Below are 20,106 nucleotides of genomic sequence, written 5' to 3' on the forward strand. Positions count from 1 at the left end.
CCAATCATGTTTGATCACATTGGCTGATCTCTGAACTAGGAATGTCAGTTTTTTCTTTTACTACGTTAGCACCACTAGCCGTGCTGACACTACGAATGGTGGGAACATATCAACAATGCTAAAGGAGGTTTTATGGCTCAAAACTGAACTGATTACTCGCTGGGGGAGACTGGAGGGTTGGCACATGCACGTTCTACAGCAATACTGTTGGGTCAGGACAGCGTAACTAGTGGTAATGGCCAAATGAGCAGCACCAACAACAGCTAGCTCCTGCCAGACCTGGGTGGTGTGCAGTGCAGTAAACTAAGGAGCAAAAAATCCAACCTGACTGGTTTAAAATATTCTCAATGGTTAACCGATCAATGGTTAACCATTGACATCATGACCAGGAACCCATCGACTGTTGTCTCATGCTTGATTAGCTTTATATTAGCTTTTTTTAAATGTAGCTGCATTTGCCGAAATGACTGGCACACAAAAGAAGAAGTCTTGACTGGATTCACTGGATTTCTGCAGTGGCTACACCGGACCAGCCCAAAATATTGGTTGTTACCCCAAAAAGGCTTTATCTTCGTCAGGCTGGGTTCCGAAATTGCCATGGTCATTAATCAGTCCAACTATTTATAAGTAACACAGTCACCATGGTCTTTTGCCGTCTTGGTCTTTGAATTGAGTGAGGTGATAAGGAGCAAGATACAGCTGCTCAGAGTGTGAGTGACACTACGGACATGAAACCATTTGATAGAGCCCAAAAAAAAACCCCATACGTACAAAAACCTGCTTTCATTTGTGAAATAGGTGTGAAATTATCGTTTAGAGGAGCACTATATAGGAACATAAACTCACCAGTAAAACAGTCTACCTTGTTGTTTAAGCTGTTACTTATACTGTTACTTTCCTGTGTTGGCAGGGGACCAGAAGTAAGGGGACAATGCGAGTCCACGTGCACACCAAGTTCTGTTTCCTGTGTGTGCTCACCTTCCTATTCCATCAGTGCAACCACTGCCATGGAGAAGGACATGACCATCAGCATGGCGGACATCACCATGCTGACCACAACCACGCCCACAGTGACCTGCAGATTTCCGAGGCTCCGTATGTGAAAGGAGCCACTTTGTCCCCAGAGTCCAACAATCCTCAACAGCACGCTCTAGAAGAGGAGCAGCGCTTCTACATCCAGCAGCTCTTCAGACGCTACGGCCAAAAAGACCGGCTAGATTTCCAGGGATTTCAGAATCTGCTTTTTAGTTTGGGTTTGGGTGAGGTGAAGGTGGTAGATCTAGATCACGAGGAGCTTGGCCATGACCATGTAGCTCACCTCGACTTGGTGGATATGAAGGAGGGGCTTCATTCACACTCATCCACCAGTGAGGGCCGTGGTGCAGGTCACGGTCACGGTCACGGTCACGGACATGGTCATCCACACCACAAGCCTGGCACCCACCATCCACACACAGAGCAAGTTCCGACAAAATGCACCCAGCACACCACTGCTGCCAGTCCAGCTGCTGGTGTACCTACAGGACATGACCATGATCATGACCACAGTCATGACCACGATCATGACCACGATCATGGGCATGATGCAGAACATAATCATGATCACACCAAAGCAGAGGGTAGTGACCATAAACATTCTGGTGGGCATGTGCAGGACACACATGATCATGCCCATTCCCATGATCACGCACATGACAAAGAGCACAAACATGAGCAGGCACAGGTGAACTCTAACAAGGACCTGTCCTCTCAGCCTCACGGTGATCATGACCACAGCGATCACGACCAAAGTGACCATGACCACAGTGATCATGACCCTGACCACAATCATGTTCCCGAAGTGCAGCCAGGCATAGACGTTCCTCCACTCAGCCAGGAACAGCAGCCCTCTACCCAGTCGGAGCCGTCCCAGGTCCCTCAAGTGCCGCAGTCCTCTCCTGCCACCACAGAAAGTCGGCCCAAGAAGCCGAGAAAGCCAGGCAGGGGCAGAGGACAGGGAGGGCGAAACAAAAGTCCTGCTTCTGATAGCCATGACCATCAATCTGAACACAGTCATGACCATGATCATGGTCATGGTCACAGCCATTCTCATAAAGATAAGAGAGAAGCACCAGGAGAGCCTGCCAACCCCACATTGCCAGTCCCCGCCTTGTATGGCCACCCAGAAGGATCGGCTCACCAGCATGAAGAGGTAAGACATGTTTGAACTCACTGACTGATGTTAGCTTTGGTAAGCGAGAAGCTCTATATCAAGAGCTTGTGTTTCAAATATGAACAGATTCATAGAAGTGGCAAGTGGCAAGAAGTGCAATTGGAGAGACCTTAACAAATCAGAGAAATGAAATGTGACATAGCGCTGATCAACAGACAAATGTGAACAGACTACAGTGTGCAGGGATGATCTGTGATGGTGCATCAGTATGTGTATGAAGGAGTGTTGCCGTTTTTGCCTTTAGAATTTAAAAATAGTTCTTCATCAGAAAGTTCCACATCAGCTGCAGCCATCTTGGTTGTTGTCACGTATTTTGAGTAAAGTGTGTCCCATATTTAGTAAACTGTTGTGATTAGCCCAACCAAGGCCAGTCGCCTGGAAATCTGTCTGAACGAGAGGGGGACCAGATGCATCTGCCAGAGCAAAAAAACAAACAAACAAAAAAACATGAGCTCCCAGATTCATCTGGTTCCAAGGCTCGGAAGTTTGTGTACAAATTGAATTGTGGAATTAAAAAGTTAACTCTTTCTTGATTCTGCCTGTAAAGGTCTCAATGGGTTGGGTTTCATAGAAATTAGCCCTTTAAAAAGCTGTCGAATTGGAACTACCACTGAAAGTTTTCAGCCCATTTCTATAGCACAGTCCGCTTCTCCTCTCCAGTGTTCAAATGTCAGTATTGTTCAAACAGTCATGCATTCGCCCAAATACTTTGCTTTTACAGCCACGTTTCAAGTTTAGAGGTGAGTTTTACCTGTTAGTTTTTATGTTATTGTATTGATAACTTTAATTACTTAAGTTTTAATATAGCCAGTTGTTTCTTTCCCTTACACTGTTACTATCTCCTTCTCCTTCCAGTGTTTGAACCTGACTCAGCTCCTCACCTACTATGGCCTGAGTCCCGATTCACTCATCTCCCCCAGCCAGTTCACCTACCTGTGTCCTGCCCTGCTCTACCAGATAGACAGTCGCGTCTGCATCCGCCATTACCACCAGATGGACGTGGAGCAGGAAGCCTTGGAGCAAGCCAGTTCCAGTAAGTGCCGAGCGTCTTATTGATCCACTCCATTTTAATTGAAAAGACTTGTAATGCAGAAACAAACAAACAGTAATTTCAGCTGGTGTGAACTCAACACTGCTGAGAGTGCCGTCCAATGTACTTGAGACCCCACTTGGGTTTTGAAGGATATGAGGGACAATGTGAAGGGTTTAACCTCATTATGGATGTTAGAGGTTTGTCCAAGCTGCATCAAGAGCCTGCAGCTCTTCACCAAACCATTGTTCTGCATGAAAGGGAAATGAAATTGCATTAAGAGCACGCAAACATCACAACACTCTCCTTCAGTGACACCATTTTCCTGTGATGTTTGTGCATCTTGGTGACAGCCATCAACTGCTTATATGGATCAAAAAGCTTCAGACAGAAGCATTCCTGTACAAATGTTTTATATAATTTATTTACAGTAATCAAGTAGTCTGCTTACAGTGTCCATCTTAGGGCTTTTCATACATGACAACACATTGAAAACATTTTTTAAACTACAATAATTCTATTTTATTTTTTTTTACTTTGCCTCGTCGTAACCTGTCTGCTTCCAGCTGGCTACCCAAGGCACATTGAAGTCATGATGGAAAAAAGAAAGTTATTTCCTCTCAGTCAAAAACATAGTCTCCTTGAAGCTTATGACAAACTGCCAAAAACGAGCCAACAGGATGCAGCAGCGAAACTTGGTGTTCCTTAGGCTACCTTCTGCAGTGCACTCAAACATCAAGAAACAAGTCTTGGCTGCTAGTGATGGAAACAGAAAATGTTTCCCCATGCATATTCAGCAGCATTTTAAAACCAGTTCAGTAAACAGCCATGTAATAAATATACAAATATGGCTGTAATAATCATTCACTATTAGTGATCAATTTGACCGGCATAGACGTGATTGCTTAAAGTGCTTTCCACTGTAGCCATAAGTTTAGATTGGAGAGCTCTGTCACTGCTGAACAACATTCCGCTGTTCAGGAGATTTTTTTTACCCTTCATATGGATTTTAAACATCAATAGCTCACTGCACAGCAAAGCAACAAAAATGTAATGCTTAGTTATCACTAGTCTTGGAAAACTGTAATCTTATCACTGATATTTTGGCCAAACAGAGTCACAATGAACTTTATTTGCACAGTGGATCAAGTAACAGACAGTACCGTCAAACCCATCAGTGCATAATCACAGTTTATTTGTTTAGTAGATTGTTGTTTTGTAGTCGGAACCCAATAATCCAGTGATATCATCAGGACTGTGAGCGTACCTCAGACAGTGACTTTACCTCAGAAAACAAAAGCCAGAAGGTGGACGAATAAAAATAAAATAAACATTGAATGAAATTATATTCTGTTTAAATAATGGTTTAGTTTACAGTACAACTAATGTAACAGTGATAGATATTTGGTCTATGAAAGTTTTAAAAAAAAGTCAGCTGTAAGTTACTGTCTTTATCTGGTGCCATCGGCCAGAGAGAGCAGCTATCTTCGTAAGCAGGAAACCACAGGGACATCACTATAAACCACTGGGTTTAAAATGCGATGCTATCAGGATGTATAACCTGGAGGTGCTCTCTCTGGGAAGAGTGGCAGACCTGCATAATAGAACGTTTATTGAAATAATCAAGTCATATCAGGAATTATAACCATAATCTCCTGAGTATCCCAACCATTGTTTGCTCCATCTTTTCTCATTTTCAGTACAGAGATAGGGCAGTTTTTTTCCCTCTAATTTTCTGCTCTCCAGAGCAGCAGTGAACACTCACCAGATCATAACTTATAACACTGACATTAAAAAGACAAGATATTAAATAGTCTGTGCAACTTTAAGAGCACAGCTCACAGACCTATGAGTAGGCTGCTGCTGACTCATCTCAAGCTTCTTGTATTTCTACAACACCAACGCTCGAGTAACTTTTATTTACAGATGAAGAAAGCGTAATGTCTAATGTCTTTGAATGTAAGATGGCAGGTTTGGAGAAACATCGGTGAAAGAATTAGGTTGAGTTTTACAGTCACACAAAACTGTGGCACGGTCTCAGAATAAAAGAGGTGTTTTTCCTGTTTGTTGTTAACCGAGCTCTTTAATCTCGATAATACTTTGCCAGTACGAAACCACACTACCACAGACTTATCACAGCACAATCACCTTTGTTTAACCTTCAGTTATACTCAAAACCCACAGGCGTTTCTTTTCAGGAAGTCGTGCTTCTTATTCATATTTGTACACTTCTAGAAACTGCTAAATGTAAGCGGTGTTCCTTCGTGCCCACTTTGTAGCTCAACAGGAGCAGCCTGTGACTCAATGACTTACTCATGGGCACACTGATAGACACAGAGGGACCACAGATGCTAACTTTTGCACTTACCTGCTCATTTTCTCATCTGGTCTTGCACTCAGACTGGTAACTGATACGTCAGAAACCTAGATTTCTAGTTTGCCCTGTCAGATAAACTGCAGACAAATGCATCCGCTTGCAGATGAAGGCATGAACGGTGTGGAAAAACACTGACATGACTCTCAGTTCAGACAGCTAGCACTGAGAATAACCCCTTAGCCACATTTTTAAGAAGAGTGATTGTGCTACTATCAACCACATAATGAGTGGAAAAAAAAAAGATGTTGGCTATTTTTAGATGTGATTGTGGACGCCGCAAGTATTTAGCATAATGATGAATTGATTAATTCTTTCAGTCAATCACAAGTCCCAGCGAGCATATGCATAAGTAATGGCCATCAGCAGGACTTGATAGGCAGTAAATGTATTAAGAGCGCTGTAGAAAAAGTCAGCCTGGCATGTGTGTCTTGGGTCATATTAACTGGAAGAAAGTTAATGTTTGAATGAATGGGTAGCAGAATTTGCCATATCACAGCCGGCTTTTAACTCAACTCTGAATCAGGATCATTCACTCACTTAATTGCTGCACTTTTTGTGTCGGGTGCTTTGTGTCTACGACGTTCCCTTGTTAATAAGTAATTTTCGTCGCAAAGGAGTGGGCCGCAAAGGAGTGGGCCTATGTGCATGAACTCTGAAAAAGTCTGAAAGAGGCTGAAAGATCAGCTATAAAGAATGAAGGTCAGAGTTAAACCCTGCTCTGGGTCCTTGCAGTGTTTCTCCGTTTATGAGAATGCAAATGATAAAATCACAGTGTTTTAAAGTTAATGAGTTACAGGTCGTGAAATAAAGGTCTTAAAGCCATAAAAGCTGGCCACAAATCAAACCAGGACCAGTCATCACAGTTCCCACACACAAAATAGCAGACCATAGAAAAGGCTGCTGCTTTCGTATGTTTTCTGGTACTGTGCATTTATGAGTCCACATGTAAATCTCTCAGAACAGATAACACATGGCCACCTAGAATGAAAATGCATAGTGATCTCTGTATGATAATCAGTTTAACCATGCTGCATTTACGCCTGGTACATTTGTTCTCATGTGCTGTATTATGCCTGCAGTATAATTGGATTGTAGTTTTGCAAAGTAGGCGAGGAGTTTGGGAGCTGTCACTGTAAACAACACAGAAAGTTTGGGGTCATGAGATGTTCAGCACAACCTGATTTATTTTTAATTAGAGGTAGAAAGTGCCGTTTTTATGACAAAAGAAAAAGCTGCAAAAGTTTTTAGGATGGAATAACACTGTCAAAGCAGCAGGCACTTAGGTTCAACCGTGAGATTGGAGGAATTCCCTAACTGTACGCCCTCTTAAATCTTTAATTATTAAACACACACTCCCCTCTGCTGATACCTGTATCACATGTGCCTGAGGCAGCAGTGTGCCACCAATGCAAACAGTCATAAAAATGGTAATGACGACGAGGTGCACAGCGCGAATGAGTCAAAAGGGCAGGAATGGCTCCTCATTAGTGGAAAACAAGAGCGGCTAGATTGTCTGCGATTGTGCACAAAGAGTCAACCATAGGCATCACCACATGGTGCGAAGCTACCTCTCGTTTACCTCCTGCCAGCATCCGTGGGGGAGCTTGGAAAATTTTGCAGTTGGTTTCTCTCTGGTCCCCCACTCCCCTCTCTTTTTGCGCTGTGCCAATTAGGAGAGCCTAAGCGACACCCTGGGCCATTTTTTTTCTGAGCCGTGGCTCACAGGAGATGCGTAATTGGAGAAGACACAGACCGGTCGGTCTCCTTTTCCTATCTTGTGTTCCCTTATCGCTGCCTTCTATCGTCCCTGCCGCAACCCTCCTGTACACCTCCACGTCTCCACACACACACACACACACACACACACACACAAAACCACAACGGCATACAGGTAATGAGATAGAGAAGTAGATGAGCTGTGTGTGTGTGAAGGACCCGCAGTGATGTGCTGTCTGGCTGATGTACAGTTGCCTCTCAGGGTTACACGAAGTTCCGCTTGATGTGACAAATAAGAAAGCAGTCAGCTGTAGCACCTTTTACTTTTGTAAGGCACATTGAAAATGGTGGCAACAACAGAACGAGGAGGTGAGGGTTATTAAAGACATTTTCACTCATGATGAGGAAATGAATTCAGCCTGTTCAGTTTGTCCTTCCGAATGATGACATTGTCGCTGCAACACTCACAGTGGATTAACTGGTACTTTCTAATGTAGCTGCAGCAGAGAGTGATGGGTGTGGTCCACTGCACTACTTATAAAGCATGGCTTTGCTCTTATGGAAAACTAGCTGTATCAGCTTATGATGCTTTCACATTTAATTAATGCTTGTCATATAAAATACTGTCACGTTGTTGTTATTAGTATGTGGTCTAAGATATTTAACCTTTCTATTAACCTTCTGTCTAACCTCTGTAAACAGATATCTTAATATGTATGGAGAATCTGTAGACACAGATCCTGCATCCACATTTTACTCAGTGTTAAGCGGGATTTATACTTCTGCATCGAATCGACAGTATACGCACCATACACTGTAGCCTGGCGCCAGAAATGTAACTATACGTCGCAGCGACACAGACCTCCTGGCTATTTTTGTAAGCTGAAACAATTTCCCTCAGTGGAGACAAAGCTTTTATTTACTTTTATTTCACAGATAAGGCACAATAAATTGTGAAGACAATAAAGCATAAAAATAAATTTATGCTTTATTGTGCTTTATTTAATAAATAGCATTTTTTTTAAATCTTGTGTGATTCATCCTGGCTTCAGGAAATCTCTGCTATTTGCTAGGCTGATTTATTCGATGTAAAACGCCATAGGCTTGTGCTAATAATCTTAGCACGTTGTATTTGTTAGGAAAACATGGTTAGTACAAGACAGTTGTTTTGTCAGTGAACCTTCTGAGCTGTAATGGAACTGAATTTTGTTACATTAACTTTGTTAAATGTTTTCCCTGGCTTCATATGAGAAGAGGAAAAGTCCGCTGGCTGCTAGGCTAATTTATACAATATAAAATGCCATAGACTTGTGCTAATAACATTAGCATGTTGAATTTGTGAGGATAAAAGACAAATGCTTTGTCTAGAAATGCTGCGAGTTCTGGTGAAGCCAAATTGTGTACTTGTGTTTGACATTATCACTAGTAAGCCATGTTTACTGTGTGTTTTGGGTGTGTTTTGAATCAACTTAACTTTACAGCACTTCACAGAAACCTTACCACCAACTAGTGTTTTGGAGTGTTTTGCTCACAATGGCGTAGGCTACGCACAGAGCTGTTGATACGCATAAATTCCACTTTAGTAATGCCTCACTATGGGGTTCTTTTTATTATGTACAGTGCCTGTGTTGTGGAATTTCCTTCAATTAAATAACTTAAAGAATAACATTAAAGCAGATCCTTTGTTCCAACAATACAGTATTTATACATGGGCACCTGGCAGTCTTATCTATCTTCCTCCCTTAGCCATAGACAGAGTCTCCTAATTTATCTGTGAGAGCAGAGAGAAAAAGACCTTCTCACAGGCAGGGAGAGGATGCTCGATTAAGGCCTCTGCATATCTAAGGCCAAACTAACCTGTGAGTGAACCAGCGCACGCTCACAGACGAGCTGAGACACAGGCCATGAATCACACATTGTGTACAGATATTATTAAAATATAATATAAAGGTAAAGAAGGGAATATTATGAGCAGTAATTATTCCAGTACAGACAGCCTTGTACTCAGAAAAGCACAAAACATCCTGTGTGCATACATTATTAAAAAAGTACTGTAGCAGTAGTGCCTGAAATAAATGCACAAGGCAATAATAACAAATGTACATGATGATTTGTAAAGAAACAGTAAAGATCACAAATGCATTTGCTTTAAAATACAAAGAGATACCACCCATCCTAAATGAATCTCAGACAGTGCTGCAAATATAATCTACAAAAATACAAACCCAGCTTGGATATCTCATTTAAGTGCTTTGTGCATATTAAGAACGCTTGAAATGGCATATTTTGTATATTTGCTTCTTGTCAAAACAAATGTGTGTTGCATTAACATGCTGGTGGGGAAGTGCAAGAAAGCGGGCGTGAGAAAGCTGTCATCCGTGTTAAAATATTGTACCTTAAATTCAAAGTACAGAGAGTCCTGATTGTGTACAGTGATGAGTTGTGGCTTGTACACTGACTTTACTGCATAGTCAAGGGGTCTCTCTGGGACTCTGGGAAGAAAACTTGAAAGTGCCACTAGCAAGTAAATAAACACGTACACAGGTGACAAAATGACAAAGGAAAAAACTGAATAAATAAGTGGAGACAAAACTACTGTAGGTGTTTCCATACATGACACATGGGCTCACTGAAAAATCTGAGCTTGGCCTCCACAGTCTCCAGATCTCCACCCAACTGAAAGTTATGGGAGACTTTTGAGTGATGAACACCATCATCAAAACGCCAAATGCCTCAGATTTTTGGCTTCAGACACCACATGGAAAGCGGCAATAAGAGTCAGGATTTGACTAGCTTCCCCAAAGCTAATGACAAGTGGCTGTAATCAGCACTTAAGCATCGGGGCCTTCCTCTTCAGTTAAAATATTTCCCCCAGGAGGAACTCCAGCCTCCTGTTTTCAGAGTGGAGAGACCGCTGGCAGGAGAGAGACTTTTTTTTTGTAATGTTTTTTAATCCTACAGCTGGGTAATGGGACAGTAACAGCTTGATCCAGTCTCTCTAAAGACCACTCTGTCAGACATAAGACATGTTTCAGATCATCTCCTCACAAGCGACACCACCTGGGGCCGATTAGATGAGGAGAGGAAGTGTGACTGCCAGTGTGATTTTTACTGTTATTAGTCATTTCTTCCCTCTGGCTGGATGGCAGCTTTGGTTCTTTTGTTTAGATGAATTAAGCTCCCTCAGTCCAGCAGTGGGGAGAAAATATATTCAGTGTTAAGTAGTGGTCAAATACTTTATCAGTGTCAAACCCTTTGACCTTGACAAACAGAGCAAATACATTTCATTTCAGTTCTATATTTACAGTTTGTTATGACATCCTCCTGAGATGCCTCTCTGGAGTCAATTGCCTGTAAGATGTGCATTACATGCACACTGTGTTCTAGTCAGTAGATGTCCTATAGCTGAATGTCAGCAGTGAGGCAGCCAGCATCACTTTAGCGAACACACCACCAGCTTTGGTGTGACATTGAATTTCATACGACATTAAACATTTCGTCCTGTGTGACGAAAGGATCGTGAAGTTTCTCCCACTCGGTCTTGTTTTGAAACGTGTCCTGCGCTGACAGGTGGACTGACAGTTTAAATGATAGTGTACCTTTCTGACTTTTTCTCCGCTTCTGCTTCACGTCTTATGTCTGCGGCCTCGAATGAAAAATGAGGCTGGTAGGATTCTGCTGAAATGTCACTTCACGTTTCTCGCTTTAGGCGTCATGTGTCATCACAAGGACACATGGATTGAAAACGTCTAGAGGATAGCTTTCTTCACATGTGAACAAAAATACCTTCAGCCAGCAGCCGAGTGATGGTAAAGCTGTGGCTGTTAGCGTCTTTCCTCTAAAAGACGAAGTGAGCCGGCTGAAATCCTGACAATCCTGTGTTGTGTTGAAATTTGAAGTTATCTTCTTTTTATGGCCCTTCACAGTTGAAGAGTCAGACTACATCTACAAAACACTGGATGTGGCTAACAAGCACCGGACTCCTGACCCTTTCTAGAGAGTAAATAATACTTGTCTTTCATCCCTCTCCCTGTCTGTGTCTCTCTCCAGTGTGGGTGTGGCTGTGGGGGTTTGTATCCATCACCATCATCAGCCTGCTGTCTCTGCTGGGTGTTGTTCTCGTACCCATCCTCAAACAATCCTGCTTCAAGTTCCTGCTCACCTTCCTGGTGGCGCTGGCAGTGGGCACACTCAGTGGAGACGCTCTCCTTCATCTGCTGCCCCATGTGAGTACACCACAGACGGACAAACAGTGGAGACCCTTTGTAGAGCAGCCACTGAGTCTTTACAGCATGAAATGCGCTTTTGTCTTCTCCACCCACACTAATGGATGATATCAATACATTTGGGAGGACTGAATGTATGACAGAAATCAGGGATGGCATGTATAAAACCCTTAAAAAATTGTCTTGAAGGGGACCTATTATGCTCATTTTTAGGTTCATACTTGTGTTTAAGGTTTCTACTGTAGCATGTTTACATGCTTTAATGTTTGAAACACTTAATTTTCCTTGTACTGTCTGTGCTGGAACACCTGTATTCACCCTCTGTCTAAGCGAGCTCTGTTTAGCACCTGTCTCTGTAAGCTGACATCACATCTGCGTGCATTAACCACATTTTGTGAAACTTTGGCCGCATTAAATATGATCAACCTTCATTGTAACACTAAACACTGTATAATGTTATGTTCACGCAGTGTGACCAGCTACATTATCACAGAGCTGACGTTGAAGAGCTGCTCAAACGCTCATTAAAGTAGTTATGTCGTGACAGGCTTGTGTGCGTCTGCTACTTGTCACCATCTCGACCTAACGTTATCTTTAGTTTGTATTTTGTCAAAGCCCCATTTTAATATCACATGCTAGCATAGCATAGCTAGCCGCTAGTCCGCAGTGACAAGTGTTGGGCGTCAGTTTGAAGCTTCATGTCATCGGCTTTCACTGAAAATGACTTGTGGCCTGTTGCTGTATCGCTCATAGTGTGACGGCAGCATAAGACACAAAATACGGAAGAACATTATAGGTCCCCTTTAAAGTGGTCTAAACCTGACCTATGGGTCTAATGATTTGTATAAAACTGTAATGTAAATAGCAATATGGCAAAGTGTGATAACTAAACATTTCATTTGGGAGTCATGCTGTTGACTGCTGACCTTGTTCTGGATATTTAGCACTTAGCAATACTGAAACCATCAACTTCCTCTTCCTCTGACCAATTGTCAGTACACGTCTAACGCACCAAGTCGATCATGTGCCATGACAGTCACACAGTGTTTTTCAGTGATCATCAACCATCCTCCGTTTCACCCACACTACTTATTCTGTTCTTTGTCTCAGCAGTAAGAGGCATCAGGGATTCGATCTGTGTGACTCCTGGAAATGAAATCTATGTACTGATGAATGTGTGATCCTCCTCCCTCGCTCCCATCCTTCTCTCAGTCGTCCTCTGTTTCTCTTCCTGTCTGCAGTCTCAAGGGCAGCACGACCACAGCGCGTCTGAGAAGAGTCACAGCACTGATCTGGCAACAGCCTTTGATGGAGTATGGAAGGGCCTAACGGCACTGGCCGGCATCTACCTCCTCTTCATCATCGAACACTGTATCGGCATGTTTAAGCACTACAAAGACCACGGGGTAAGATGAACATGACCCAGCTGTGGATGATGGAGTAGGCTGAATCTTGCTGTTGCAAGACTGTGATCAGGACACTTTATTCTCACAAGCAGCTGCTTTTGTCTGCTGTGTTCCCTGACTTTGGTTCTTGTTGATACAGACAGGTATTGAATTTCTGTGGATAAAACATCAAACTGTGTCTGCTCACAGGGCATGAAGAAGACGAGTGAGGAGGGCAAGATTGGCAGGAAGTTGTCAGATCACAAGTTAAATCGGCGCTCAGATGCGGAGTGGCTGCACCTGAAGCCGCTCAGTGAGGGTAAGGAGTATTCAGTCATGCAGTCTTTACAGCGCTTTATTAGCCTCAGCTGTCACTGTAACATCTCCTCCATCCTCCAGACCCCGACAACACCGCCATCTCCTGCGACAATGGTCACAATGACACGCAGCTCACAGAGCTCCAGACGCCTGACTCTCCCACCAACAAGACGCCGCTGGCGCCAACAAACCCCCTACAAGACCCCCTGTCACCCACCAAGGAGAACGGACGCAAGGCCAAGAGGCACGGACACTCACACGGCCACGGCCACTCCCACGGTGGGAACTGCCACTCAGACCAGGAGATGAAGGACGCTGGTATAGCCAGCATCGCCTGGATGGTCATAATGGGCGATGGCATGCATAACTTCAGTGACGGCCTGGCTATAGGTTAGTAGGAGGTTCTGGTATTTTATCAGCACTGCATCCACTTAAGATAAATAAGCCAGGAATTCCTGTGTTACTCCACTAACAGAAGTTTGACAAAAGTTCTCAGCTCAAGGTCACTTACTGGAATTCTTCCAAATCTTTCAGCCTCATTTTGTTATCCCTAAGAAACTGCTGTGTTAAGAGTTTATGTAGTAAACTTATGGATGTATAAAGACAACTGGATGCAGTATGGGAGGCAGGGCTCCATTTATTCCTATTATAGTTACTCTGTGGTGCATGTAGCTGAAAAAGTTTGATTTCCTGGAAATTTCCCAGATCTTCTGTGAGGCTCATAGCGTAAGCACGCCAGAGACTTGCAGTAGCCGAGCAGCTAACTTCAGGTTTAGCCCTCCGCTAACTTGAATGGGGATAAAATGATTTAATCATGTAGCTCTGCTAAATGCTAACTGACTGAATGGATCAAATCCCAACAGTGAAACAGGTCATTTTGCGGGGGTTGTGACGCTCAAAAAAATGTATCCACTGATGTACAGACATCTTTTTCACAGTGTAGGTCTAAGGGAAAAAGTCTTTTAGGGCCCAATGGCATTACAAGACGGCCCTGGAAGTTGTAATTCCATGTTTTGCCACTATGTAAAATGGACTTCAGAGCCCAGCGTTGTTCCTGGGGTCTTGGGTAAACTATATATAGACCTCACAAAATGACAAAGATACCCCAGGAAGTCATTGTGTGTGGCTTAGGCTAACTGTTTTCCCATGTCTTCAGCAATTGTGTTAACTGAATACTGGATCTAGCTTCACTTTAACCGTACAAACCATAGCCTATATAAATAACTTTAGTTTAGTTTAGTTTAGTTTATAAGGATCCCCATTGGCTAACGCCTGAGCATCAGCTAGTCCAGTAGCCCTCCTGGGGTCCATTAATGAAGTGGTAAATGAAATGGGGTGAAGTCACCATGACGTCACCTGTTGGTTTGTGGGCTACCATTTTGAAGCTTGGAGTTCGGCATTTTGGCCGTCACTATCTTGGGTTTTTTGGGAGTCAGAAATGTTTTTATGAGAGGGTGAAGTTGGCATGGATACACCTTGCTATGCCTATATGTGAGCTGTCAATCACAAGGTAGCCACGTCCTAAAGCATATCCTGCCTTATGGTCTATTTTACTCTAAAGGGGGACCATAATTTACAAAGTCAGTGTCATGCTGTATTGAAGAAGACTTGAAACTGGCGATTGAGACCATAAACTCATTAGGTAAGTATTTATTGAGGTAGGGTAGGGTGAGAAGTAGGGTCCTTTTCTCATTGATTTCTATACAATCAGACTTCTTTATATGACCAGTGATTTGCCCCCTGCTGGCCATTAGAAAGAATGCAGACCTGGAGGCTGCCCCCACTTCTTAAATGCATTCTATGACATGACATGAGAGTGGTATTAATCTTTCAGTACGATAGCGAACAAACATATTTCTCCTTCCTAAGATTTCCTCAACTTGTCTTTACAGGCGCAGCGTTCAGTGCAAACCTGACAGGAGGCATCAGTACATCAGTGGCTGTTTTCTGCCATGAATTACCTCATGAACTTGGTAAGTGGAGCGCAACAAAAGAAAGTGTCAAAAAAAAGAAAAGAAACTAAACAAAACAAGTCATTTTCTCATTACACACTAGACGCTGCACACTTCATTTATTCAACAAGTATAACAAAGCTGTATTGTGAAGGCCTTGCAGTTAGCTCACATAATGATAACCAGTGTCTAAATCACTGCCTCATGCAAAACAGCTCTTTCTCTCAGTCAGACTGAAACTTTAATCCGAGGGAGTCTCACGACCCTCGGTCCCTTGGAACTTGTTAAAAACCCAGCGGTGTCAATAATCATCACTCTTCTCCTCACTTCGGAAAAAAATGCCCCTTTTTTTCCCCGATTAATGGCTTTTTGTCTGACAGCGGCGAAATGGCTCGTCAACGTGTCTGTCAGTGAAGATGATGTACCGTGCCTGGCACACATTGTTCAATACAGTCAGGCTCAAAGACGGTACAGCTGCCGGTGCGTTCATTTGCATTCAAATCTGTTCTCTCCAAGGACCCATTTGATTCAGTTTGACTCAGCAACAATGAACATTTTTGTTGCGAGCAGTGTTTTTTTTTCCGTTTTACTCCACAGTGCTCTCCTCCGCCTGTTTGTTTATAGTGTGAGGAAGAGGTGGCGAGAGCGGGGTGAAAAAGACAGACAATGGGGCCATCCACAGCAGATCAGTACTAATGATGTGTCTTGTCGTGGCGCAGTTTCCATGCCTCGTTTGTGAGCTTGATGAATAGAGCAGTGTCAATTACGGCAAGAGTATGAAGTAGTGAATAATGGCCTACGTTTGTCTGCCTGCTCCCCCTTGTGTTGACTCGCGGCATCCTGTCCTACTGTTATTGTTGTGTTTAAGGTAACGAAGAGAAAAATCTGCCTCTGTTAAAAGCATCTATATGATGGAGGCCGATGAAACACTTTGGGTTTAACTAACACTGCAATCATGTTCAGTGTTTAGCTGTTTTAAAGGGTTAGTTCAGATCTTTCAAAGTGGGCACTTGTTTATAGTCAGTGTATTACCTACTGTAGATGTTAGGAGTTTAGAGAAGCAGGCAGGAGCATCACCGCTGAAGCTAAGCAATGTACTGCAGTGGACGAGGGCAGCAGCTAAATGTATTTTAGCCACCTAAAAAAATCAATGTCATTTTAAGTGTACGCTATATTTAGAATATTTTGACAGCTTTACCTTCCTGCAGGCAGCCCTTTTCACCGGGGAAACCATGAACTGCTCTAGTTCCTATCTATGCTCTCATCAAAACCACCAGACTCCACTGACAAAAACAGTATTTTTAGCTTGCTGGACATGGGAGCTGCTGGTCTACTGCTGCCTCAATCAGTTAGTTCATTTTTCACTAATTGTGTGACTTTGTTGAATCTGAACTTTCCACTTTAAATGCCAAAGTCGCACAATAATACAAACTAACTAAAAGATCAAGGCAGCAGTAGACCAGCAGTGCTCCTGTGTTCAGCAATATTAAATTACTGTTTTTCTCAATGGAGTCTGGCTTTGCAGAGAGCAACATAATGGCTTTAGTTCCCCGTTGGAAATTGCTGTCTGACAGCAAGGTAAAGCAGTGAAAGTACTCTAAATATAGTACACACTTAAACTGATTCTTTCAGATGGCTAAAATACATTTTGTTGCTGGCCCATCCACAGCAGTGCATTACTTAGCTTCCCGAGAGGTGCCCCAGCCTGCTTCTCCAAACTAAGGAGCGTGTCGACTGACATCTACTGCAGGTAAAACGCCGACTATGGATAAGTACCTCATACAAGCCCACTTCAAATGATCTGAACTATCCCTTTAAGTGCTAAAAAATGCTGCAGTCGTTGACTGCCTCTGTGAGGCTTCAGTATAATAAAGAATAAGATGGCTAGGTGCTTTGATTCTGGTCCAACCTTTTGTCTCTATTTTGACACAGTCATACTCGAGCTTCCAGATGGTTGACTGCCGCACAAGTCCCATCTCAAGCTGCACGTGAAGATTTTTGAGATCAGTCTCTCCCGGAGTTATTTCACATTTCCTGTTGATTCGTCGCCCGCTCTTCAGGAGCACTTTGCTGTCGTGCTTTCGCCCCCATAGGGCTGCTTGTCAGACAAACCCAGCAGTTTGACAAGTGCACCTCTCAGCTCCTCCTGAACACAAAAGCCGTCCCCTGCCTGGCAGCTGGATGGCAAAGATGATGATTATGAGGGTTCTTTAACCACCCAGAGTGAAGCTAATTGGCAGTGATGGGTGTGTTAATTGCGGTAGATGAGGTGGCGGCAGGCGTGTCTGACTGTCGGACGCATTGGAACCAGGAAGGCAGGAAACGGCAGTTGAAGAGGGGGAAAAAAAAAAGAGGGCCATTGAAGTGAGGTGTGTGCAGACTGTCTCTTTTTAACTTCTCCCCCCCTTTTCTCTGGGTTTGATTGATGGATGAGAGCAGAGTGGTAATATATTCATTGAGGTAATTAGCAAGGAAAAGAGGCCGCTTGTTACACGGTGCAGGAAATGTAGGCCACCCCCTTCTCAGTATTCATCTCTCTCTCCAAATCCAGGGCGTTTCCGCTGAGACTTGGGCCTCTTCCCGCATTTGGCCCGGCAATGATTGAAGAGGGTAGAGAGGCTACGGCGTGCATGTGTAATCATAAGTGCATCTGAAGGGAGTTAAAGACATATTTCTTAGAAAGCAGCCGCTCCTGGTCTGTTTTTCACCTGCTTGAAGTCAGATAGGGGCGGCAGATGTACGGAGGGAGTTCACTTTGAATGAGTTCACCTCATCACCGAAGGCAGAGTAGACTGAGAGAGTAAAAACAAAACACAGCATGACAAGCGCCAAGCTATACACCGAGGGGTTTACATGCAGCAAAGTGCACCACACTTTGCAAAGTGTAAACAGAAATTGGACACATTGCTGTCACTATTACTTTTACCTTTGATAAACAACTTATAAACAAATGGAATCATTCATGGCACCGAAGTTGGAAGACCTGAGCGTTACTTGCTGGGATATGTGTGTCAGAATATGAGATGGGTGCATGGGAATTGCTTTAATGGTGTTTAAATGAGTGTGTGTCTCTCCTGGCTGACAGGTGACTTCGCTGTGCTGCTGAAAGCAGGGATGTCTGTGAAGCAGGCCATTGTCTACAATGTGCTGTCCGCCCTCATGGCCTACGTTGGCATGCTGATTGGCACAGCCGTGGGCCAGTACACACACAATGTCACCAGCTGGATCTTCGCCATCACGGCTGGCATGTTCCTCTATGTGGCTCTGGTGGATATGGTAAGTTGGCACTTTGCACTCGACAGCCCCAGAGTGATAATTGTCAGCCCCCCACAACAACATCAGCTTAACTTTCGCTGTCTCCTCTCCCGCATGGGCAGTCAGTCCGCTCCTCGCTTGCCTCCTGATCTGCAATGCTAATTCCAGGAAGTCAGTTTCTGATCCCAACTGCTTACTTTGTGTCTTTCATAGCTGCCAGAAATGCTTCACGGGGACAGTGAGGACCACAAGCGCTGCCAGCTGGGACACTTTATCCTGCAGAACCTGGGCATGCTGACCGGGTTCGGCATCATGCTGCTCATCGCCATCTTTGAAGACCGCATCGTTTTCGATTTTGGCTTTTAGTCGTGGAGAGGGGTTGGGGGTTGGGAGAGGGGGGTGGGTGGGGTGGGTGGTGGGGGGGTGCTGGGAAGCAAAGGAGGGGAGAGCTGGATGTATCAATATTGTTCTTCTTGGCCTTAACATGCTTTGTTTGCAATGTAACGGCCCCGTCTTGCATGCAGTGTGGGTCTTGTTCATGGCCAGTGCCTCCATTCCAAACATGCAACGGTAGCTTAATGCATATCTCATGACTCTGCCAGTGATGTTTACACTCTGCTCCTCCATTACGTCTCCTCTGTCAGCTCCAATCTGTCTGCTCCCTGTGAAACAAAAAAAAACGAGAGAGAGAAAGAAGAGCGAGGCCGCACACCGACCAGAGAGCACCTCTTCTGCTCTGAACCAGTAACCTCCATCTAAAAAAGAGCTGTAGACGGTAAGGCGGCACAGGAGACGCATTCCTGCAGAGAGGCAGCTGCCACGGCCCAGCAGCTCACCGCCTATGCATCATCACCTGTTGTTAGTGTGTTGTCGTCATACACCCCCCTCCGCCTCCCCGTCTCCTCTCCGCTCTGTGCTGTGTCCCATCATCCATGCCTTGTACATCTGTGGTGTGTTTTCCACCCGCCATCCATCATCAACCTCTGATGTCATCACGCTGTGTATGAAACATCTCGTGTCTCTCTGTGCCAAGCCCTGGCCACTGGAGCAGCACCACAGCAGTGACACTCAGTTTAGCTAGCTATTACATCTGGAATAAACCCTTAGCTCACGTCGCTTCACCTCCAAAATGTGTTGACAGCTATAAGCTACGGTGTCAAAACAGAAAAGTGTTCCCCGACGTGGGAGATAGTGGCTCAGTGTTGTTTTCGTGCTGCAACTTCCTCCATTAATTACGTCAGAGTTGCGTTTTATTGTCTAATTTGATCTTTGGGATTATTAAATCTTTGTAGTTCAGAGCTAACACAGCTGCCAAAGCCTTTACAAATAAGCATTTAAGATTTTAATGTTTTTGTTTAGATACTAGATGTCACAAATGTCTGACCAATTTTCTTTTTAAGGGTTTGACAATCTGTAGCCAGAGGAGACATATCCGTATTAGGCCTTTATATACTAGATTTCTTTGTAAGAATCAGCAGCTTCAAAATGTGAATTCAGAGAAAGACTAGCTGTTCTTGTCTTCATCAAAGTGTTGTAGTTTACTAGATTTATTTAGGGTGCCTCTTTGAGTTCCTAAAAGGTGCTTTGTCCAGCTGGACCGCCCTGCAATGGACATTTAATTACAGTAGGAGGTCG

At 43.8% G+C, this 20,106-nt stretch overlaps 1 protein-coding gene and 1 long non-coding RNA gene across 2 annotated transcripts in view; one reads left to right on the forward strand and one right to left on the reverse strand.

The window, feature by feature from the left end:
- Positions 1–18,844, forward strand: part of LOC125899724 (zinc transporter ZIP10-like) — a 33,095-nt gene extending 14,251 nt beyond the window's left edge. Inside the window, 10 exon segments of the mRNA XM_049594213.1 lie at positions 911–999; positions 1,002–2,191; positions 3,068–3,245; positions 11,386–11,561; positions 12,803–12,967; positions 13,157–13,265; positions 13,346–13,654; positions 15,157–15,237; positions 18,302–18,492; positions 18,685–18,844. Of these exon segments, the coding sequence (XP_049450170.1) occupies positions 911–999; positions 1,002–2,191; positions 3,068–3,245; positions 11,386–11,561; positions 12,803–12,967; positions 13,157–13,265; positions 13,346–13,654; positions 15,157–15,237; positions 18,302–18,492; positions 18,685–18,837 (2,641 nt within the window). The 3' untranslated portion in view covers positions 18,838–18,844.
- LOC125899725 (uncharacterized) lies at positions 2,214–5,923 on the reverse strand. The gene is made up of 4 exons (XR_007450762.1): positions 5,611–5,923; positions 3,424–3,492; positions 3,146–3,292; positions 2,214–2,625 (listed from the first exon to the last, which is right to left on the reverse strand). It is a non-coding gene; the product is annotated as an uncharacterized LOC125899725 (long non-coding RNA).
- Positions 18,845–20,106: the final 1,262 nt, after the last annotated feature.

This window comes from Epinephelus fuscoguttatus, linkage group LG13 (assembly GCF_011397635.1).
Source record: "Epinephelus fuscoguttatus linkage group LG13, E.fuscoguttatus.final_Chr_v1".
NCBI classification, from domain to species: Eukaryota; Metazoa; Chordata; class Actinopteri; order Perciformes; family Serranidae; genus Epinephelus; species Epinephelus fuscoguttatus.